Below are 23,430 nucleotides of genomic sequence, written 5' to 3' on the forward strand. Positions count from 1 at the left end.
CATGGTTGTCCACATGCCCACCTGTCGAGGGCACAGGGAGGAGCATAGCCGGCTGCGAGTGGGCTTGCAGGTGCCTGTGCCGTCCTGCTCCTGGCTGTCCTGTGCGTGCCCTGCTGTGAGGCTGCTGGTCCAGGTGGTAGCTGTGTTCCAGTTTGCCTTTGCAGATGCGCCAAGCTGCTTTCCACAGGGCTGAACCTTCGCGCTCCCGACGGTGCTCAAGGGCTCTGATTCCTCTGCCTCACCACCCTTTCTTACTGCCTGTCATTTCAGCAGTGGCCCTCATACTAACAGTAGGCTGTGATTGGCAGGGTATTGGGGAGTTTTGTTTGTTTATTTTTTGTGGTACTGGGGATTGAACCCAGAGTGCTCTACCACTGAGCCACATCCCCAGTACTTTTTGTATTTTATTTTGGAACAGGATCTCACTTATTTGCTTAGGGCCTCACAAAGTTGCTGAGGCTGGCCTCGAACTTTTGATCCTCCTGCCTCAGGCTCTGGAGTCACTGGGATTACAGATGTGCATCACCACACCTGGCTCTACATAGAATTCTTTAACTTGTGTTTTTTGTTTTTTGGTTTTTTTTGCACCAGGGATTGAATGTAGGGGCACTTGAGCACTGAGCCACATCCCCAGCCCTATTTTGTATTTTATTTAGAGACTGGGTCATATTGAGCTTCTTAGCACCTTGTTTTTGCTGAGGTTGGCTTTGAACTCTTGACCCACCTGCCTTAGCTCGAGCCACTGGGATTACCAGTGTGTGCCACTGCACCTAGCTACCTTGTGCTTTTCACTAACAAGGTCTTGAAGATCTTTTCTTGACAGTTTTTGTGAATCTTTCAAAGTTAATACCAACTTACACATCTCAAATTCAGCATATGACCGTTCATTGCATATTACCGTCTACTGACTTTAAATTTTCAGCGATCTAAGTGGAACTAGTCCCTTGGTCTCCTCTGTGTCTTAGGTCATGGCAAGGTTGGGTGTGACTCCCCCTCGCTGACGCCTCCTTACTAGTTCTTCTCTAAAATTAACCTGGCTTTGCCCTTTTCTCTATTGGCTTGTTATTTATTCCTCAATGATTTAGAGGAGTCTTGGGGAAAATAAAAAATAGCTTTTTCCATATGTATTACAAATTTTCTTTTATTTTTTCATTTATCTTTCAAATTTGTCCATGGCAATTTTTCTCTACAAATTTTTTTTTAAAATTAGTGCATTGTAGTCATACACAATAGTGGGGTTCATTCGGACATATTCGTATATTCATGTGATGTATTTTTTTCCATTTCGACTCCCGTACTATCCCTTCCCCTCCCCTCCCTCCCCCTGTCCCTTACTCCTCTCTATCCATCTTCCTCTATTTGCCTTCTATTTATTTTTTTATTTCTGAGTTTTTGGCTGTATGTGGATACAACACCTCTGTCTTATTTATTTATTTATTTTTTCTGGGGCTGAGGATGGAACCCAGGCCATACACGTGCAAGGCAAGCGCTCTGCCCCTGAGCCCAGCCCAGCCCTGTTTATTTCCCAGCAGGTGTACCCTGGTTACGTATACGTGACCGGCGTGCACCATGGCATAGTTTCACATGCACACAGCACAATTCGATGAACTCGGTTCCCCTCTGCCTCTTACTTTACTGCTCTCCCTTCTATTTTCACAAAGATTCCCCCTTCTATTATTTTTTCCCTGTAGCTTCCACAGATGAGAGAAAACATTCAACTCTTAATTCTCTGAGTCTGGCTCGCTTCGCTCAGCATGACGTTCTCTAGTTCCATCCAGGTACCAGCAAATGATCGATGGCATTCTTCTTTACGATGCATAAACTCCGTTGTGTGTATGTACCATATTCTCTTTGTCCATTCGTCTGCTCCACGGCCGGGCTGCTGTAGATGGTACTGCTGTAAACATCGGTCTACATGTAGCACGATAGGGAGCCAACCATCACCCTCCTTGGTGTGCATCCAAAACATATAAAATCAGCATACTGTAACTACATAATTTATTAGTGTTTTTCCTTATGATTTTTTGGCTTCATCTCGTGCTTATAAAGACAACCCACTTGAAGTTGCTTTTAAAATCATTTTGGTTGCGCCTGGAATTAATTTTGGTGTTGAATCACAGCAGAAATCAAGGCTCATGAACTGACTTTTGGCATTCAATCCATGCTCAGTGTTTGCTTTTTACCACTTCTGTTATTTTAAATATTATAATTAACCCCTCTATGTGTTGGAGTCTATTGCTGGACTCTGCTGTTTTTAACCAGTATTTGATTCTTATTATCGTATTCTTTTTCTTACCATAGCCTTATACCATGGACGTGTTTGGTGGGCACTGGGTGGAGCCCAAGGCCTCGTGTGGCGCTCAGCGAGTGCTCTGCTGTCACACCGCATCCCAGCCCTGCTTTGTTTCAATATCCCATCTTACACTTGTATTTTCTATTAACTTTTTGTGTGTGTGGTGCTGGGGACTGAACCCAGCTTCCATTAGCTCTTTAATTATTTACAAAGGTCAGAAAAATCTTCTTGTTATTTTGATTGTGATCTCATTGGATGAATATAGATTAATTTGCAGAGATTTACATCTGCACAGTACTTACTCTTCCTATCTGAGTGCAAATTACTTCACCTGAATCTTTACACTGTCTCCCACTAGAGCTAGAGGTTTTCTTGACATAGGTCCTGCATGTTTCGCTTCTTGAGCAATTTTAGGTTCATATAGAAACCAAGTGGAGAGTGGAGTCCCATAGGCACAGTCCCCGTGGTGGATGTCCCAGCAGACGCCCTTTGTTACAGCTGTGGCTCTGCCTGACTCACTGTTACCCCTGGAGCCACCGTTGGCAGTTCACCGGCTGTTGTGCCTTGCCTGGGTTTAGACGAGGTAGAGGCGGTGGCGTCACTGGTCCCTGCCTGGAGCGCGTTGGTTTTGCGTGTCTCCTGCTGCTTGGCCTTGCCAGCACCAGGGAGGCCTCCTTCCTGTGTTTTGCAGTTGACCCCCTGTGCCTGTAGGAGGGTCGTTCCTTTTAGAGGCGTGTGGGGTTCTCAGTGCTCTGACACCTTTTCCGGGTTAATTTGCTCACATCTTGTGACGCTTTTCCCCTTCTGGCTCGTTCTGATTCCCCAGACAGTTCTTTCCCCACTTTGCCTTAGACCCCGGACTTTCACACCCTCATCTGACGCTTCCTCGGGGCTCAGAGCTGCTGGGGTCCCCAGGCTCACGCAGACACCCCTTCTGCTGGGCTCTGGCTCTGCATCCTCTGTGCTTCTGTCTTCATCCCATAGTGAACTTGATTCCCTCTCAGGTGCTGCCCATAGAGCATGTGGGCACGGGTAGGGGCGTGTGTATGCATAGAATGGGTAGTTTTGGGGCAGCTCACCTGGATGCTCTGGGATGCCGAATAACAGGCTTGTCCTCCCTGACTGTCCCCTTCTTAGAAAGCCCAGATGTTGGGCTGGGGACATAGCTCAGTTGGTAGAGTACTTGCCTGTCAAGCACAAGGCCCTGGGTTCAATCCCAGCACTGCCAAGGAAAAGGAAAAAGAAAGCCCCAAATGTGCAGCTTGATGGTTCCAAAACCCCATGCTTCATGGTGGGCGTGTCCGACGGCTCCCTTGGACAGTGGAGCCCTGCCCTGCAGGGGCCCTAGCGCTCACCTCGGCTGCATTTGTTTCTGCCATGCTCTCCCCGTGCAATGGGGCCTGGGTGTGAGAGTCTTGTAGGTGCAGCGTCTGCACACCACAGCGAGGCGGCCCCACCACCGTCCTGGGGAGCTGAGGACCTCAGCCACATTCAGACCCACCTGCTCCCTCTTCTCAGCCTTCCGCACAGCAGATGGAGCAGGCTCCCATCTCTGCCCCACCCGGTCACTCGAGGAGGGCACTTCTGTGGCCCTGCTGTTGGCAGGCCTCCCTGCATGTCAGCCTTCAGCCTGACGGCTCCGCAGGCTATTGATTTAGTGACAGTGCCCCTGCTAGGAGTCGCTCTAATGTTTTCATTACACTAAAAATGCTTTAACAAGTTCATTCGAAATTAGGCAACGGTAAGGATCTGCTTGGTTTGATGGTGTTCCCTAAAGGAGGATGACATTTTGGAGACCTGGACGAGAGCCACCTGTGAGGCTGTGCTTTGCAGCCTAAGCTGAGGAGGCCAGAGGGCTGGGAGCTCTGCCCAGCCTCTCCTTGGTCAGCGCTTCTGATTGAGAGATGGCAGCTGAGATCAGAGCCCCTCATCCCTGGCCCTGCCCCTTCCCTCTCTCCTCTATTGAAGGGCTCTGAGCATCCCCTTCCTGGACCATCCAGCCTTCCTGTCTGAGCCTTTTCACCTGGTTCTCTGCCTCTTCCAGCCCTGGGTCTTTGCCCATCATAGACCTGTTGGAGCCCTGACTACTTTGGGCAAATGGCTTACACTCCCTGTGCCTCTGGGCCTCCATATGCAGTGAGTGGGCAATGCTCTTACTCATGGGGACAACACGTATCCAGCAAGTCTCCTGGTGAAGCTGGCACCTGGTGTGCTGGGAGCTCCTCCTCTCATCTCAGCCCTGTAATGAGCTACACTGCCAAGGCAGGGACCGCGGGGACGTGGGGCTGACGGTCAGTGCTCCGACTAAGCCACACAGCTCTAACTGCTGCTGGCCATCCAAGTGGGAGGCTCAGTCCTCTCCCTGGCCTTGGAGCCCTTTCTCCTGAGCCCAGCTTCCCCCAGGCGAGGCATGGTACACAGGGCTGGCTGCCATGCTCTGTTTGTGTCCCCCAGTACTTGTGTTGGTACTGAGGTGGAGTCTGGGAGGTATTGGGGGTCCCCAGGGTGGGGCTTGCATGAATAGGATTCATGTGTACAGAAAAGACCCCAGTGTGAACCTCAGTGTGGACACATCAGGAAACTGTATCAGTGAGCCAGGACGTGGGCCTGCCAGACTGAATCTGCCAGTACCTGGACCTTGGGCTTCCAGCCTCCAGAACCAGAAGTCGAGGTCTATTGCTTCACACAGCGCATGGGTTTGTCAGGGCAGCCTGAATGGACCGGCTCTGGTCCTGTCCTGACCTGGAGGTCTGCTGTTTGCCACTGAGCACCCCTTGGCTGGACAGGCTATATGATTTGCGGGACCCCTGGCAAAAAGAAACGAAGGGCCTTGCTCAACAACCAGGAAGAACTCGGGCCACCACAGCAGCTTGTAGAGGTGAACACGGGGTCTCCTGCAGCTGCCAGGTCCTGGAGGCTGTTTGTGAACTGCAGGGCAGGAGCTGGCTGAGGATGTGGATGGCTGGTGTCAGGACTTCCGGGAGTGTCCCCCAAGGTGCCCTGGCCACACACTACTTCTAGAGGCCCTTAATTTCCCCAACCAGGCCTGGCAGAGCCCTGGATTCTGGGCCTGGTGGGCCCGATGAACTTGTTCCCTCTGCTTCCCACAGGTGGGTCCTATCCATTGACTGGGCTGAAAATCAAACCCCATATACCTGCCCCATGTCGCACTGAGCTAGTCACATGACGTGCAGTTTCCTTCCTCTCTGTCGCAACATGTTTTCCCACGCCACAGGCATGGCCCGTGCCGGTCTCAGCAGGCAGGTTTGTCAACGCAGCAGGGGCCCGTGTGCTAGGGTCCGTGTGGGGACAGCTCCTTCTCCTTGTCACTAGCGCCGTCCGGTGAGCTGAGCCTGCCCTGCTCCTCTGCCCTGTAGCAGGGACAGGCGTGCCGCTGCTGGTCAGGGTCATGGTCACAACACGAGCTTCACCACAGACTGGGAGGAGTGCTCCACTCAGGAGTCACTTGGCTCCACCCAAACCCAGTGGCCAGAGAGCACCACCTTCCTGGGCACCTGGGAACCAAGAGCTGGACCACCTGTGAAAACATGCGAGGTGGCCAGAGCACGGGCTCCTGTTTCTAGAGAGGTGCCGCGTCTGCACAGTTCCCTGATGCCCAGCGGCATTGATGGCCTCCCTGTGGACGTCCGAGAAGACGCCCTCATCTGCGGAAGGGAGCAAGGTCATTCTGGTGGTCTACACACGTGCTCCCTGTTGTACAGGTCGCTGGACCTGAAAAGCCAACATGAAGACAGACGGCGTCTGGCACCTCTCCCCAGCCTCCAGCTTCCAAATGCTTAGCTGATTTGGGCGTAGGATTCCAAAGAGTGTTTCCCTAATGGGACCAGTAACACGTCTGAGGCTACGGGGCCGCTGTGGGTGCATGCACCGGACAGCCCTGCCTACGACCTCTGCCCATCCCCTCCCTGCTCACACTCCATTGCTTTCTTTAGTGCTGCGTCCCTCCGATACTGCTCTGTAACAAGCAGCACAAGTCTCGGTGGCACTGTCCTCCTGTTCCGTCAGCTGCTGGGGGTCAGCATCTCGGCTGGGCTCAGCTGGCTGCTCTGTGCCGTCCCTCATGTGACTCTCCCCTCTGACTGGCGGGCAAGATGGGGGTGCTCTTCTCATGGCACAGCAGAGGAGCAGAGGGCAAGAGGAGGCCTGGAGCTCCCAAAGAGGCGCCAGCTCAGAGCTGGTGGGCTACTCCTTCCTCCATGAGGCCTCCCTGGGAGCCACAGGGGCCCCGACCCAGGACCCCCACCTCCACTCCAAAGTCTGCAGGTGCTCAAGTCCCTCTGTTGAGCGGTGCAGGATTTGCATGCAGCCTACCTCTGTCCTCCCGTGTGCTTTAAGTCACCTCCGGATTCCTCACCATCCAGCGTGACGCGGCGCGAGCTCTGGAGGTTTGCCGTACCGTACTGCTGAGAACAGTAACGTGAGCGGGAGGCTGTTCGTGCTCAGTACACTTGCAGGTTCCCCAGGTTCTTTCCGTCTGCTGTTGATTGATTTGAGGATGTGGAACCTAAGGATGTGGAGGGCCCACTGTGTCCCCTGAAGTCATAGTGCTGGACCCAACCCAGGAGTGAGCTGAGAAGGACTAAAGATTTACATAGCAAAGGACTTGGAACCTCCTTTTTTTTTTTTTTTTTTTTTTTGGTACCAGGGTTTGAACTCAGGAGCACTTAACCACTGAGCCACATCGCAAGCCCTTTTTATTTTTTATTTTGAGACAGGGTCTCACTAGGTTGCTTAGGGCCTCATTGTTGCCAAGGCTGGCTTTGAACTCCTGCCTCAGCCTCCTGAGCCTCTGGGATGAGAGGTGTGTCTCTTGACTGGTTCAGAATCCGGGACAGTTGGATAAAATGGTGTGACCTGCTGCACTGTTCACCCCGAGTCTTTAACCACCCCAGGATGGTTTAGAACCCCTTTCCCGAGCCTGTCTCTGCCTGGCAGGTGAACCTGGGCTTCTCTGAGCAGGGCTGGGGTCCTTCCTGGTATCCCTTCTTCGGAACCGCGCCTTTCCTGGGACCTCTAGCTGGGCCTTCTACCTCTAGGCAAAGTGGTGTATGGTTCTTGGGGCTCTCACACCCCTGGGTTGGGGCGAGGGCTGCTTTGTGAGTGTCCCGATCCAAAGCAGGCCCTGAAAGGGCGCTGTTGACCATGGTTCCCTGCGTCCCCCGCTTTGTTTTTAAATGCAACCCTGTGCAGCGCCTGCTCTGACGGCCTTTGCTTCCCTGCTTTGATCCACACTTGGAAGCGGAACACTGGTGTCTTACAGTGGGGACCCAGCCATGGCTACTCACCTGGGTAGGAGGGAAACTACAGAGCGACCTTGTTTTGTTTTCAGAGATGGTGGTGTTGATGGACGCTGTCCCGTGAGGCTCTGGACCCAAGTGAGCCTTTCCCAAGAGCACTGGCTCAGTGAAGCCAACGTACTTGACCCTGGCCCAGATGGCCCCTCTCTTTGGTCCTCCCGTCCTCCCTGCCTCCCTCCCTCTGCTCTGAGTGATCTCAATTGACCAATTTTTCCTGACCAGCTGAGGCAGGCTTTGGAATGTCTTGGGAGTTGACTTCCACTGGGAGTTTTGAGCAGAAACAGCTTTTTTCCAACCTCCTTGGGCAGGTCTAATGGATTCTGAGCATGTTCAGCAAGTCCAGGCAGGAGCTGACAGGGAAACTGAGTGGCTTGTCTGCAGAGGCAGCAGGTGCTCATGGGCACCCCCTGTGAGTCCACACTGGAATGGCCACCCTTGCTAGAGGCAGCAGGGAGGCGATGACTTCCTCCATATCCTTCTGTAGAGGGCTCTCTCCACAGGGACAACCAAGCTGCTCTCACAGTGCCTGTCTCCCAGAGCCAGCGACAGCGGGCCACCTCCCCACGGTGTGGGTCACCTCGCTAAACGCTGGGCCCAGCCGTCCTGGCCAGCGCCTCCCTCAGGAGGGGGAGTGTTAGCACAGGAAGACCAGGCAGGGCGCAAGTTCAGGAGTCAGCTCGGCTGTTCATTCAGGGACGGAGCTTCACACAGGAACAGGGGCTGCAGGGAAGAAATGGCGCCGTGGACCCGCGTTCCTGGTGGAGAATGAGCCACTGAACGAAGAAAGGGGCTGGTTTATGTGGGTTATCTTAGGGGGGTCTAGTGTGCACATCGGTTTCCTCGGGCACTCGGGAATTTGGGCTTTTTGGGTCGGGGGTCGGTGGGCAGTGTCTGAGAGGACTTACTTTGGCGGAGGTCAGCGCCCCCTAGAGACTGGTTCTCCAGGGGTGTAAGACGCCTCCTTCCATCTGCAGCCGCACCCCGAAACCTCTGTCTGGGAGGCGAAGGCTGTCAGTGCCCGGCCTTCGTTTCCACTCCCTCTTCTCAGGCCTCATTATCTTGGGGATTTCTCATTCTCCACATCCATTAGGGAGCCATGATCTTTGTTGGACTGACTTCAGTATTAGAACATCCTTTCCCTCCTGGGCAGGGCAGGTGCCAGAGTCCCTGGAGGAGGTGAGCTGCCTCTGGACGGGTCAGAAGGCCTCCCATCCAGGTGGAAGCCCCTGGCGGAGGCACCTGGGCACACAGGACACAAGACAAGCGGCCTGGTGGTTTCTCCACTGGTTTATCCAACTCAAGGCATGCGTGCAAGATTCCTGCTACCACCAGGCTCCTCAGGACAAAAATGTCAGTGCTGGTTTGAGTTTCCCCCAGGCCCAGCGTACCAGGACGTGGTTTTAGGAGTGAGCTGTCACCACAGACTGGGGGGACCCGACGCGCCAACCCCATTGGCAGCTCGGATGCACAGAAGGTGCCTGGGTAGAGGGTGGCCAGACCCTACGGGCGCCGGCTTTTAGCTCTCGGTCTGCAGCCGCGTGTGAGGCCGGCGACGGGGTGCTCACCTGCTGCAAGCGTAACCCTGCAGCTGGGCAGCTCACCGGGTGTCTGTCCGAGGACTTGCTCAGAGGCCTTCGGTGTCTACTGGGTCTGTGGGCACCGGCTGCACCAGTGCAGCCACAGCTTCAGCCTCCGCGGCACCCCTGGTCCCTGAGAGCCTTTGATCCCACGTAGTGAGTGGCTTAACTGACAGGGCCTGAGGGACGGGAGCCAGCCTGAGAGAGCTGCTGATGAGTCGCTGCTCGGAAGAGAAGCACAGTACTCAGGAAACGTGGAGGGCGAACTCGAAGAGTCATCAAGTCGGAATCACCTACTGAAAGACACCGAGAGGGAGACTTAGTGCAGTGCTTGGCCGAGTGCACCCTGGGACCCAGAAGTCTGGTCAGAGAGCCTGTCTGTGGGTTTTGTTTCTCTCAGAATTAGGGGAAAAAAAGAAAGAAAAAACCCCACAACGCTCATCCGTGTTTCTGACCAAGTACACAGTGTGTTCTAACAGTCCCTCCCTAGCCACACGCAGCCATTGTCCTGAACTGCAAAGGCCATCAGGACCGGAGGTAAACAGAACTGTAGAGACGCCCTGGAAAACAGACCCGCAGCCCCAACCCTGATCTCGCTTCTCTCTCCTGCTGTGTTCTGCGTACCTGAGGTTCAGCTGTTCCTTTTTAAAAGGTGTTTAGAAGGCGCCTCCCTCTGTTCTCTAGCCCTGCTCGTTAACACACGGCCAGAGCATCCTGAAGTCGTGAAAATGAGTTCTTTTCACAATAGCTCTGATTTTAGACCTGGAAAATATAATTTGGGTTAAAACTCGATGGGGAGTCCCTCCCGCGCGCGGGTTGCCGTGGAGATGTGTGGGGGACGCGTGGCCTGCCGCTCGGGCAGGAGCCCGGGGCCTGGATTTGTCTGCACCAGCTGGCGGAGCCTCCTCCCCGCAGCCCCCTCCCACCTGCTGCTCCCTGAATCTCTGCCCAGTGCTGGACTCTCGCGGGAAGGCGGCTCCTGGCCCTGCCGCAGGCCCTTGCAAAGACAGCCCTGGTTTTGTCCCGCTAAGGCGGGGTCACGTGCTGCAGGGGCCTGTCCTTCCTGGCCCCGCGTTTGTGAGCGGTTGTGATTGTGTTTACGTGTGACTGGCCTGGGCCAGGCCTTAAGACAGTCCTGCCAGGGACAGTCACAGTCGGGGCGGCCTTCCAGGGCATCCGGGAATGTTTTCCCTACAAGCGGAAGTTGACAGGTGAGGGGGCGAGGACCTGAGGCTAGAACCACAGCGTCATCCTGCGACCTGCGGGGAGAGAGAGTGTGGCAAACACGCAGGGCCAGCAGGGGCCAGCAGCCCACTCCTCCCTAGGTGGAAATACACGTTCCCTACTGCTTGTCATTGGCGGGACTGTCCCCCTAAACCCACAGGCCGAAGCCTTGACTTCCTGTGTGGTTGACTTGGAGGTGGGGCCTTGGACAACATCATTGAAGGGAAACGTGGCAGCCTGATCTCGTCTCAACGGGACACAGACACAGAGGAGAAGCTGGTGTCCACAAGCCAAGCAGAGGAGCCAGTGCTGGGACACCCTGACCTCACATACCCAGCCCCAAACTGTGCGAAAGGAATTTTTGAGGTTTAAGCCCCCAGTCCGTGGTACTTGTTACAGCAACCCTGGGAAACGAATACGTTACCAAGCAGAAACAAATGACATGATCCCTAATCAAAGCGGCTTCCACATGAAGGAGGAAATTCATGAATTCAGGAAGTGAAACAGCCATGGTAGCCTCAGCAATGCCATCAAAGCTCTGGTTTCTTCTGTCTTCCCCCTGCCCTGCGCAGCTTGTTGGTGCAGATCTTAGTCCGAGCCTCATGATGCAGGTTGGCTGCCACACTTCCAGCTATCACCTGCAGAGGACAAGTCCAGGGGCAGGAACAAGGTGTCGAGGTGACATGTTCCCACATGTCAGTTTTGCACAAGAGGGAAAGCGATCCAGCAGGATGCCGGTGGCCCTCACGCATGCCCCATCACCATGGCGATGAGGCGTGCCCATCCCAAACCAACAGTTGGCAGGATGCACAGAATTGCTGTGGTGCAGTGACTTGGGAGGAGGCCAGGAACTGGATTTGATGGGTGATTTGCTAACAGAGAAGCTGCACTGGGACAGGAATGGGGGGAGGCTACAGTGGGGCCCAACCCAGCCTCCCAAGAGCTCTTGAGTTCATCGCTTCCCTGGGTGTCCCCCGCCCACCACTGTAATCCAGACCACAGTGGTCTCTTGCCAGGTTCCTTGCAGTAGCCCACCAGCCGCTCACCCACACACGCTGGTCTCTCCCATCTCTTCTCCGACTGCAGTCTGAACTATCTCTGAGAGTCTCATCAAGCCTCACTGAGTCAGACCACTGTGGGGGCTGCTCTTGGCTTGGAGGAAGGCCACCTTAGCTGACCTGGCCCGTGCCCCACCTCAGCAGCCTGGGCACATAGCACGAGCCCCTCTTTCTTCTCCCCAGGGAGGGCCCTGGTTTCTCTTGCCCTTCAAGCCCACCTTGCTCTCCACATCCCGCTTGCTGCTTTCCCTGCCCAGGGTCGGCTCACCCTTCGGGTCCCACCTGGCTTTCCCGGGGCCTCCCTGGTGGCCCTTAGGAAGCTGCAGGGTGGACCGTCCTGCAGGGAGTCTGCTGCGGGCCCTGGCTTGCAGCTGGGCTACTTGGCTCCCTGCTTCTGGGTCAGAGTCCTCCTGGGTGTCCCCACACGCTTCCCTCCCTGTGCCCCTGTTGCTGGCTGCTCTCTCTCACAAGGACACCCAGCACTGGACGGGGGCCACAGTCCCAGATGCTTGGCGCTTGGTGTTGGGACCTCAACATGCTATTTGGGGACACGATAGTCATGACAGAGGGAGGGGGAGGGAAGAGGGAGGGAGGAGCTGCTCCATCCGGCCACCGTGCGCCCGGATCCCATTCCAAAGACCCGCCCCTTCCTGCCTGCTGAGCCCTGGACCGTGTGCCCAGACTTTCCTGTGGGAGGACCAGGAGGCTGCACATGGCCACGTCTAGGCCTTGCAGGTCTCAGAGCAGACTCTCTTCCGGCCCCTCAGCTTGATACCTGCCGCCCCGGGGCTCTGTTGGAGGCTGCCCTGCTTTGGAGTGTCTAGTGACCAGGACTCTGATGAAGGACTCCGGCATCAGCCATCCCACTTGCAGGAGAAAGGTCCACTGACAGAGCAGAGAGCGGGGTCGCCCCTCAGGACGCCTGGGCGGCTGGCCTCCTGCCTCGCTGTGGGTCCAGGGCTTCCTCTGTGCTCCTGCAAAGGAGCTCGGGCACAACCAAGCAGGAGGTGCATGCTGGACACTGGGAGTCAGGTTGGTCCTTGAGCGACCAGCACTGCAGTGCGGCCCTCCCCGTACCTAGCATAGAGAGTTCTAGAAAATGATTTGTTCCAGAAGTGAGACACGCTCTCTGAGGCACCAGAGAAGGAGCCCTGTCTTCCTACCTCTTCTCCAGAGAGGTTGGAGAAGGGGGCAGACGGCTCTGGTGCTGGCTCTCAGTAGGGCGACCTGTTTGCATGTCTGGCCGGCCCAGCCCCCTCCCCTGGTGCAGAGCTGGGTCTTTGGTTCTGACTGCACTTGTGGCACAGAGAACTCTAGGGCACACTCCCCGGTGCCTGTGCCCGAGGAGGCAGGAACCTACGCCCCCTTTGAGAACTGCCTGCTCTTAAGCTCCGTAAGGGCGGGGCTGTGAGCCCCTCGTGACTTCCTCGCACTTCACTGGAAGCTTGGGCAGCGCAGGCAGAAGGGCAGCTTCGCAGCGGCCGGTCTGTGGCGCTGCCCATTCCTGATGTGCGGATGCTTTCGCTGCCGCAGAGCTGGGAAGCGGGCACGCCGCCGCGCCCCACACCCGCACCCTCCAGGGGCCCCAGAGTCTGCCTTGACGTCTCCCAGCCTCTCGTCCCCATTTCCAAATCTTCCTCAAAGGGAGGACGAGGGAGACGGGAGGGAGAAGGAGACTGGGGGATGGAGGAGCTGGCGGCCCAGCTGGGAGGGGCGTGCCCTCTGGCAGGCGGCGTGACCTGCCCGCGCCCCCAGGAGGCTGCAGCCGCCGCCTGCTCTAATAAACTCTAAACTCCAGTGATTTAAGTGAAGATTTCAGATTAACATTTAAATTAATGCCGGACTAGAAATCTGGAGCCCAGGTCGCTGATGTGACTCTCCGTTAACTTGTTCTGTGACCTGGGGCGAAAATTTAAAATGATGATTTCTCATAGAGCTGCCCCTCCGTGGGGAGGTCAGGATGGCAGAGCCGGCGCCACCCGCCGCCCGCCCTGTCCGGAAGCTGGTGCCTTCAGGGAGGACGGGGCCGCCTTGACCCTGAGAAGCTGCACCTGACCCCGAGTGCTGTCCTCACCTGGGGGCTGAGATTCCAGCCGCTGGCACCAGAGAGGAAGGAAGGCGGGCACCTTGGCTCCACTGGGAAGACTCTCGCTGCCCCTGCCCAGGCTGGCCAAGCCCTGCCTCCTAGTCCCTGTCCGGGCTGCTGTGGACGCTCCAACGGGTCAATTCCTGTGGAAGGGGGGGGAATCAGTCAGGAGATGTGATGTGGACTGAGGGACGTCCTGTGGGCCCCAGTGTGGCCTGCCAGAGTGGCCCCCACTGGCTCCAGACAGCCAGGCTTCCTGTCCTTCCATGCCCACTCCCTGGGTGTGGACTGCCCCAGGGAGGGTGACCATGACCCCAAGGCCTTTGGCTGGAAGGGTCCCTGGGCACAGGGACAAACCCTTTCCAGGAAGGACATGGGTCATGCAAACACTCCTCACTCCACTCTGCCCTCCTCTCTCCTGCCTCCTGGGGACACCGTCCCCTCTCCTCTGATGGTGCCTGGGTCCCAATCTGCCCCCATTTCCCACATAGGGACACTCAATGACGTGGTCATCAACCTCTAGAGTCCTGTGCTGCCATGCCTGTCCCATTGCCCCTGAAATGGGACTGAGGGGAGGGAGCGTGTTGGGACCTGAGCCCAGGGGAGCACCGGCCCAGGGGGCTCCCTTCAACTCCAGCGGCCAGAGCTCGCCCCGCAGGCTCCCAGCACCCAGAGCCCCCAAACCAACCCGGGAAACAAGCGTGCAGGCTCGGAGAGCAGCAGCCAGGCCTGAGCCCGGGGCCTGGTTCTGCAGACGCGGACAGCAGAGATGCTGGGGCACGGGAGTCCCAAGCTGGTCTCCATGCCCAGACAGGGACTCCAAGCAGAATCCAGAGGGGCAGGGAAAGGACAGCAGGGAACGAGCAGCTGAGTGCCAGGAGCTCAGAGAGCCGTGCACCCACTCCTGAGAAGTGGGGTCTGAAGTCAGGGGCAGCCGAGGGCAAGGCCATGGTCCTTCAGTCCCACCACCCTCAGCTCCACTACCTGGGAGGAGGGCCACAGCAGCTCCCTGAAAGCCCCCTGCCCCAGCGTCCTTCACCTGACATATTCCAGAGTGCCCTGCTCCCGACAGCTGCAGCCAGTGTCCACCATTCGGGAGGAGGGTGGAGGGGCAAGGGGCAAGCTGGCTCTTCAGGGAAGGACTGGAAGGGCCGGGCCTTGCCCTGCTGGGAGGCGCTGGGGGCGGTGCTTGCTCTAGGGCGGCTGCTGTCTGCCTCTGCCTACTGCAGCCTGCCGAGGGTGGGCCAATTCCCTCAGTCTTCCACGCCTCCGACCTCGGCGAGCAGAGCTCCGTCCCCTCCCGACCCGGAAGCACTGAGCGCTGCCACTGGCTTCACCACTCAGAGGGCAAATCGCAGTGGCAGTGCCAGTTCAGACTGGCTAAGGGGCAGGCTCAGGACGACAGCCCGGCTTGTGCGGCACCCGGCCGAGCTCCGGGTCCAGGTGCCCGGAGGGTGGCTGGGAGTTGCTGATCTGGGTATGCAGTGGGCAGCAGACCCCAGGGAAGCCTCTCCATCCCTCCCAGCCATGTCTGCAAGATGGGCAGCCCAGGGTGCCCTCGCAGGGTCACAGCAAGACACTGCTGCAGGGCCATGGGACTGGAGGGTCCTGGAAGGCAGCCAGCTCACTCCATGGCCACGGTAGGCCTTGTCACAATCGGCGCAGGCCGTGCCACCGGCCGCCATGCTCTGGTGTGCTCTCAGAAGAGAGCACCAAACCCAAGGTCAGGCCAACCATACATAAAGGTAATGCTTTCCCAACAAGGAGACTCCAAAACACAGGGCGGGGCTAAGACAGGCCGCATGTGTCATTCAGCAGCCAGGGAAGCCGTCCACGCTGGGGGACCATGGCTCCCCCGCTGCTCAGGGCGCTGACCTGCCCATCGTTTTTCCAGCGCCCCTCAGCTGGCGCGTTGTCCTGGTTCCTGTCCACAGACAGGGCAGGTGCACCCGGTCCACGTTCCACTTGCAAGGACTCAGTCCGGTGCTGCACCTGGCGGGTCTCCAGCTGGGCAGTCTCATCCTGAGAGGGGAAAAGGGATTTTAGGGGGACAAAGCACTATGTCCTTAGACTTCAAATCCAGCAAAACTCAGTCTACAGGAACAGGATGCATTGGGGGCTGAGCAATGCAGAGCGTGATTGGGTCTGACGAATGCAGCCAGAGGACTTCGGGATGTCCCACAGGCTGGGGGAGCCAGCACCTTCACTCTGTAAAGACGGCATATTCTGAACAAAAATCAGAGCTGCCGGCACAGCTCAGGGTCAGAGCACTTGCCCAGATGCGAAACATGGTTTTCAAAACACGAAGCGCACAGAAGGAATACAAAGAAAGCAGTCTCCAAGTCTTGGTCCGATTACGTCTGAGGCTGTGGAGGGCGGAAGCTCCCATTCCTAGCCAGAGTCCACATTGCTGGTCGAGCAGAGGGGGCTTCCCCTGCCCTCCCAAGGCCGCTCCCTGGTCACAGCTGTCTGTGTCTTCTTTAGCATGCAGGGCCCTGATGGACGAGGTGGAGTATGATGTCACCAAAGCTCGGCAGAAGAAGACCAAGGTGGGCTCCTTCCGAATCAACCCTGACGGGACGCAGGAGAGGAGAAAGGTAGCGGAAAAGAAATTATATGCCAGTGTATAATTGCGGATATGGGCAATTACCAACCATTTATCCAAACAGCAGTTGGTCTTAATCTCCTAACCTTTCTCTTGTTCAGGGTATCAGCTCTAAATTGCTTCTGAGTCCTGAGGGACCCAAAGTAATCTTTAAGCTTGAAATTGAAGTATCTCTCTCAGCACCTAAATTTTGTGTCTTGTCAAGTTGGAAGGCATTTCAGCACTGTTGTTCATCAGAATAAAAAATAACACTTCCATGGTTCTTGGGCAAGGCCAGCAGGGGGCCCAGGGAGGCGAAGGGGTGGGCACCACCCTCTCAGGCACCTCCTCCTTCCTCTGAGATCTACAGATTTCTAGTTGGGGGTGCAGGATGCAAGTCCCACCTCCCAGGACAGACTTGGGTACTTGGCCAACGCGAAAGAAGAAACGTTTCTGCCCCAGAGCAGAGGGGGGCTCACCCTGGGGATCTGATGTCGGGGGTGGGCTGCCGCAGGGGAATTGCAGGAATCAAGAGGGGCCTGCAGAGGTGGCTCGGGCTCCGGCACGTCTGGGAGATACCAGCCCTCTGCAAGGCGAGGTGGCCAGCACACACCGCCCGTCTCCATGCCCTAGAGAGAAGCAGCATCCAGAGGGTCCTGCCACCATGTCACGCAAAGCTGAGTGGATGTGGGTTTGGGTTCTTGCAGTTAGTTCTGTCCTGCCTTGTGAGTGCCCCCTGCATTAGAGCAAGTGGAAGGGACACTTTCCTGGAAGGTGTCCCTGTCCAGAGAGGACGGGAGCAGGGAAGGAGGAAGATCCAGGGGCAGCTGTGGCGTGTTGAATCATGGTGGAGTCAGGGATTCCTCACAGAAACATGCTGTGTGTTTAGTTGGCGAGAGGGGATTTCTCCCTCAGGTCGCACCCCCCGAGAGCTGGGGATGCAGGGGTCCTTCTGGGATCCATTGCCTCCCCAAAGGCACACACGGGGACAGCCCTCGGAGAGGCTCCTGAGGATGTCATTAGCAGGACCTGGGGCAGCTCCCTGGCAGGTCTGACACCTGCACCCAGGAAACCTAAAACCCGACATGGCCACCTGAGCTCGGGGCATGTCCTTCCTGGGCACCAGCTGCAAGCTGGCTCCCCAGGTCAAGCTTGGCCAGGACAGGTGCACGTGCGGGCAGGTGCATGTGTGCAGGCACCAGCCAGCTTGACTTCGGGCAAATGGAGTCTGCGTGTTCTAGTGACCTGCAACCTGGGCTGTGTGACTTGTCAGCAGGAAGGGGTCTCTCCTGCCTGGAGCTGCGAGGCCAGGAGGGAGCCGCTGCTCCACGGCCTTTTCCTGACCACGGCCCTATGGAGCTTACCTTCCCATCCTACTGATGAAAACCCAAGAGCCAGGTGCCTGTGCCTCAGGTGCTGGGGCGGGAAGGCCGGCAGGGATTAGGAAGGTGCCAGCCCCCACTCCCCGCCTCCTCCTCCAGCCTCTTGGCTGTGTCCTTGGGTAACTTGACCCAGGACCCCACACTTAGGAGGCCTGAGCTTTCTCAGGGTGTTTAGTCCCAGAAGTGGTTTCAATTTACCTGAAGAAAACGGGCCACCAGCCGCCCCCGCTGGCTGTTGTCTTTGTTGTCAGTGTCCCATTTTGACATGATCAAGTCAAAATCACTTTCCAAATCTGCCAAAAACACTCCGTAAAGTAACCCGAGGGCGCTGGTTGGTGCCGATCAGTGCCAAGGGTAGTCTCAAAGTCACAGCCCGGAGAGCTGCGCCACCCCAAGTGAGCCTGACCTTGGGAGCTGCTGACCAAATGTGGCCAGAACAGCCTCCCATGGGGGCCTCATCCACGAGGAGCCTCAAGTGCCCTGTGGACACGAGGTGGCCGGCTCCCTTCCCTGAGCTCCAGCGACTTCCCTGGCCACACAGCTGTCGCCAGCCTGGCGCTCCGCCAGGGTCCTGAGGGGCCACATGGCTCTGGAGTCCTAGGAAAGGGCTTCTCAGGGACCGCCCAGCAGGAGCACCTCTGACCCTGTCCTGTACCTGCCTCTCGGTGTCCCCGTGGAATTAGGCTCCGTCCCCCAGAGACAGCAGCTTGGAACTGCAACCTCTTGGGCTCCTTCCTGAAGGTCTCCCCTTCTCTCCGAGTTTCCAGAGCCTCCCAACAGACTGGCCTGGGAGAACCTGTCTGAGACGGTGCCAAAGGCCCACAACCGACTGCCCTCTGTGAGTGAGAGGTGATCACAGAGACCAGCCGGAGTGACAGTGGCACCTGGGGAGGACGGGGGCGTGGCCCCGTCAGCAGCCATCCGGCCTGGGTGGCGGCCAGACCCTGGAGGCAGTCTGCACTCTTCCTGAGCTGCTCCCAAGCAGGGCCCACAGCTCCGCGCCCAGTGGACGCGAGGCCAAACGTGTGGTCTCCGCCCCTGACCTAAGGCGGACTCGAGCAGGCGAGAAGGGTGGAAGGAGAGGTCGTGTGGTTCTGGGAATTATTAGAAAGAAGCCTCATTTATTTTAATTGGCAGCGTCCTCAAGATAGCTCAGAGGTCTTCCATGGTATTGATTTTAGGGACAGCCCGTAAAATAGGGCGATGGAAATCGCAGCTGTTTAGCATACCCGACGGACGCCACCCTGCGTTCCCAGCGACCGCCTGCCTCACTTCCGTGGAATTGCTCTCTGGCCCCTGCTCTTCCTGCCGTTCTCTTTTTAAAAGAAGAAATGAAATTCCCATGGAGCGTTGTTGTGCTCAATGTTTTGATATGCTAGTAATTGTCCTCCGCTCGTGAAGACTGCCCTGCGGCGAAGGGGCAGGGGCTTCTGCAGGTGCCCTAAAGTCAGGGTTCAGAGAACTGTCCCCTGGGGCACCCAGGGGTCCGTGACGGGAGCGGCTCCGGTGGCTGTGTTGAGTGGGGCTGTTCCCCTGGCACTTCCCCTGCACAAGGCAGCGCACGAGGCAGCATCCCGGTGACGTCTCTGGGCTTCGTGAACAACGACTGGAGAAGGGCGGGTGTGCACGCCTGTGATCCCAGCAGCAGCAGCGAGGGAGGCTGAGTGAGTCCAAAGCCAGCCTCGGCAAGGCCCTGAGCAACTTGGCCAGACCCTGTTTCTAAAAAAACTATGGAAAGGGCTGGGCTGTGGCTCAGTGGCTAAGCGTCCCTGGGTTCCATCCCCAGTACCAGCACAACAAGCCCCAAGCCCAGATTGGATCCGTGGGCATTCCCGCAAGACACGAGCAGCAGCGCAGCGCCAGGCGCCCGGCTGGAGTGGGTGTGCACCCACCTCCTCTAGTTTGGAAGGCCAGACCTCCAGGGTGCAGGTGCAGAGGAGCAGCTGTCCTCGGCGGGGACCAGGGTCTGGGGCCGAGTTTGGGCTCAGGCCTGTCTTCACAGGGAGGCCCAAGCCCTCGGTGCTGGATTCCGCTGGTGACCTCGTGGGGCCCGGGCGCAGGCAGTGGACCGTGGTGAGAGCACCGTGTCAGTGAGGCTTGCCCGCTGAGTGCAGAGTCAAGGCCACTCTGGAAACTGGGGCAGCTTGAGCAGAGGAAGCACCACCAGCCAGGGGATGCCGAGGAGAGCGAGGGCTTGTCTAGACCAGCGCCCAATGCCTTCTTATCCCACTTTCAAAACAGCTACCTGGCAGGAAACAGAGCCACGTTAGTTGACTTCATTTTAGAAATGCAAACGATGGGCTAGGGACCACTAGTGACTCAGTTCTGACAAGCGAGCACTCATTTCATTTGCTTGATAGCTCAATTAAGACAGATCCCAATGTCATTTACCATCACCAGAGCCACCCATCCCGTTATGTGCTGTGGACCTCCAGGAGCCTATTGCCTCCTTAAGTCACATGGTACACAACCTGCACAACTGTACCTGTGCCCTGCTTGCTAACAAAATGAGAGAGGCAGGCCATTGTCACAGGCCAGTCAGGAGGCAGAGAGGGATTCAGACCATCAGGAATTTTGCTATTACTAGTGGATCATAAAATCAGTTTAGTGGAGTGTCACCAGCATGGGAAAAAATATATAAGATGCATTTTACTCGAAAGGAGAATGTTGTTTCCTGACACTTCACATAACCAGAAAGTGTTTAGGTGGTTTTCTTTTTTGGGAAATCAAAATAACTCTGTGCTATGTAGAGATTCTAACTCGAAAATGTACCATCGTTCTCACTTAGGATGGAAAGCCACACACATGAACATGTGATTCTCTTTGTACAAAACATTTGACACAGAGCTGTGCTATGTCCCTGTCTTGATGTCCCGGGCTCTGCTCAGTGGTCAGCTGGCCTTTCTCATCATCAGGACCCTGGGCGACATCCCGCTTCTGCTGCTCGAATTGGCCCCTGGTGTTCCGGGAGTCCCAGGAAGGAGGGTGGAGGGTGGCCTTCACCTTCCCTGGGGCTACTCTCTCTTTTTGCCAGGGCTCCGGCTGGCCAAGGACCACTATGCTGAGGCAGGCCAGTCTCTCAGCCATGCACCAGGAGGTGGAAGATGTCAGAATGCACGGAGACAGTGGTGGGTCTCCTCGATTCTGACGCTCGTCTCCCTTTCAAAGAAGAGCAAATCCATCCATCCATCCGCCCACCAGCCCTCCATGCTCTGGCCTCTGAGACTGCAGAACGGCCGTGTGCAAGTGGCATTTTTAACTTGTCCAGTGGTTTTAGGTGCATCACCTCCTGTCACCTCCCGCTTCCCTCCTTCTCTGCTTTTCTGAGGAGAAGTGCTGTCACCTGCACCGCGGGAGGAGGCTGGCCTCCATCCTCATGGATCATATTTCTCAGAAGAGGTCAGTGGCCGCAGGTCCTCCAGTGTCAGCACTGGCCCACAAGTGGAGCTGACTTCTGGCCCTGGTCACACTCCCCCTGGCCACACGGGGACCCAGGCTCTTGTGTCTCGGGCTCTATCTCCTTGTCCTCAGAGCCCTGTCCGTCTGCAATGGGTGGGGAGAGGCACGGAGGGCGCCTTGGGAGCCCCGAGGGCAGTCTCACAAGTGAGACCCGATGTCTGCCACGTCCACACAGGTGTCCTGCCACACATCCTCCCTGGCTGCAGGAGGGGCTGCAGGTGCACCCGGGGAGCAGGAGGAAGGGTGGAGTGTGGGGACCCCACGGCAGTGCCAGCTGCGCTCTCCGCAGGGCAGAGGCTGGTCCCGCGGGACTAAGAAGCAACTGGCTGTGTCCCTGGGGGCATCCTGAGGCTGGAGCGAAGCTTCCTCAGACCTGCTACCAGAGCTCAAGCACAGGCAGCCATAACGGGCTGAGCGCCAGCGTGGGCCCAGCACACAGGCACGTCCACTGCAGCAGGCCAACAGAACCTCACCTTCTCGGGTACAAATTCCAGCTGGCTACAGGTGGCAGCCCGAGGCCCTGTTTGCCATGCCATGCCACAGACGTGTGGGCCTCCTTTCCCTGGCAGCCGGATCCCGCTGAGTCCGAATGCCGGCCTTTCCCGGTCACCCTGCAGGTGAGCTGCCCACACCCCTCTCGCCAGTCTGCAGCTGGGGGCCAGGGAGACACACGACCATGTAAGCCGCCAGGTGCAGGAAGGAACTGGATGCAGGGTGGAGCTTGCACACCTGGGTCATCAGGTGGGCCGCATCTATTGCCTACTGGAGACAGGAGGGTCCAGAGGCAGCGACGGGTGCTGTCTAGGGCAGGAGGGTCCGGGCCCAGCAGCCCAGCGCATCTGCTGGAGCTTTGACTGCGCTGGCCCACTCACTCGGCACCTGCAAGAAACCAAGCTAAAGCCTGCTCCCTGCCTCTGCCCTGCATGACACCCCGCCACGCACACCAGCCATGACGGGCACTGGAGGCGGCTCTGGGGCAAGCTAGGCACGGCCGTGCTTCCCAGAGGCAGCAGCAGACTGAGGCAGACAGCTTGCTACCCAGACACAGGTGGATGGTCGGTTGGCGAGACCTGGATGGGCCAGCGCTGGAGCCGCACCTGGTCTCAGGGCACAGGCTGTGCTGCACCCAACCCTGCTGCGGGGGGGCGATACTGTCACCTCCACATGCACCAGCCTTGCAGGGTCACCTTGGCCTGCTGCAGGGAAGGGAGGCAGCCTGTGCTGGGTGGGTCTGCCTGTGCCCAACCCTCCCCACATGCCCTGGGGCCCACGCCTGCCTGAACCTGCTCTGTCCCCCTGCTGGCTGCTGCTCCCCATCCTGGGGACTCTGTTCCTCTGTGGTCGGTGCTCCGTCTCCTCCAAAGGGCTCAAACGTTGGCAACAGAAGCAAGGAAGAGGAGCGCCTGCCCCAGGCTGCCCGTGTGGCACCGATGTGCACCTCCCTGGAGGCTGAGGTGGGACAGAATGTGGCACCAGCACCGGGGCTGTCCTGGGATCTGTGTGCTGAGCCTGCCAACAGCTGGCCCGTGCTGCGGATCTCCCCTGAGGGGGTGCCTCGGCCCTCGCCCCGTGTGGCTGGTGGAGGAGTCCTACCCCCCTCCGCGAGGGGCTCCCACCCACCGCCCTCTGCTGAGACACAGCCCAGTCGTCGCCCAGCAGCCAGGCTGCCCTGGCCTCCTCGCCCAGGCCTAGGCCATGCGCCCACTGAGCCCAGAGAATAGTGCTCCCCAGTCACCCTCCAGGGAGGCCGAGGGGAGCCCTCCAGCTTTCGTGCCTGCTCCTGGCTCACCAGCGGCCCAGGCTGTGCCGCCCCGCGCCTCGGCCCTGCGAGTTACTTGGAACTGTCACGACCACCCTCCCCTGAGGCTGGAGCCCGTGTCCTTCCAGTCTCCACATCAGCCCCATTCCACTCCCAGAGGGGACACCCTTGGAGGGTCAGCTCTGCCGCCTGGAGGTCTGTCGAGGCAGGCCGCGCGGGCTGGACCAGGAACTGCTGAGTGGTGCCCCGCAGCCAGTCCACCTTCCTGCCCCGCCCCCTGCAGGAAGCCTGCAGTCCAGGCAGGCCAGCGTGGACCAGGCCTGGCAGGAGCAGCGGTGTGTGTCTGTCTGTGTCTGCATGCGCCTGAGGATGTGTGTGTGTGTTGGTGGTGTGCATCGCTTGTGTGCCTGAGCACGCACGTGTGTCTGAGCACGCACACACCAAACCTGAAACAAACACCAAACCTGAAACAAACAGCAGAGCTGGGAGACACGGCTCAGAGCAGAGGGAACAGAAACAGGGCTTGCTCCTGATGGGGAGGCCGTGGAGCCCTGCAGGCAGCTGGCCAGCGGCCAGAGGGGGACCTCCAGTGGCCAGGAGGCTGGCTGTTGCCCCCAGGGGCTGGGACAGGGAAGGCACTTGTCCCCCTGCCTGCCTGGGCAGGAGCCTGGGCAACTTGTGCTCTTCCTG

General features: G+C 57.7%; 1 protein-coding gene and 1 long non-coding RNA gene across 7 annotated transcripts in view; one reads left to right on the plus strand and one right to left on the minus strand.

The window, feature by feature from the left end:
- Positions 1–23,430, plus strand: part of Cnpy1 (canopy FGF signaling regulator 1) — a 55,220-nt gene that overhangs the window by 5,370 nt on the left and 26,420 nt on the right. For both annotated transcript variants that reach the window (XM_047562617.1, XM_047562618.1), the window contains exon 2: positions 16,041–16,153. In XM_047562617.1, the coding sequence (XP_047418573.1) occupies positions 16,041–16,153 (113 nt within the window). The remainder of the gene's footprint in view (positions 1–16,040; positions 16,154–23,430) is intronic.
- Positions 1,357–9,936, minus strand: LOC124991816 (uncharacterized). 5 transcript variants are annotated; one of them, XR_007109952.1, is made up of 5 exons: positions 9,813–9,908; positions 9,177–9,484; positions 8,517–8,850; positions 7,600–8,331; positions 1,357–6,818 (listed from the first exon to the last, which is right to left on the minus strand). It is a non-coding gene; the product is annotated as an uncharacterized LOC124991816 (long non-coding RNA). The 5 variants fall into 5 exon arrangements; XR_007109953.1 differs by having other exon boundaries at positions 1,357–5,100; positions 5,449–6,818; positions 8,517–9,484; XR_007109951.1 differs by having other exon boundaries at positions 8,517–9,481; positions 9,813–9,936.

The sequence above is a fragment of the Sciurus carolinensis genome, chromosome 8, assembly GCF_902686445.1.
Source record: "Sciurus carolinensis chromosome 8, mSciCar1.2, whole genome shotgun sequence".
Lineage (NCBI taxonomy): Eukaryota > Metazoa > Chordata > Mammalia > Rodentia > Sciuridae > Sciurus > Sciurus carolinensis.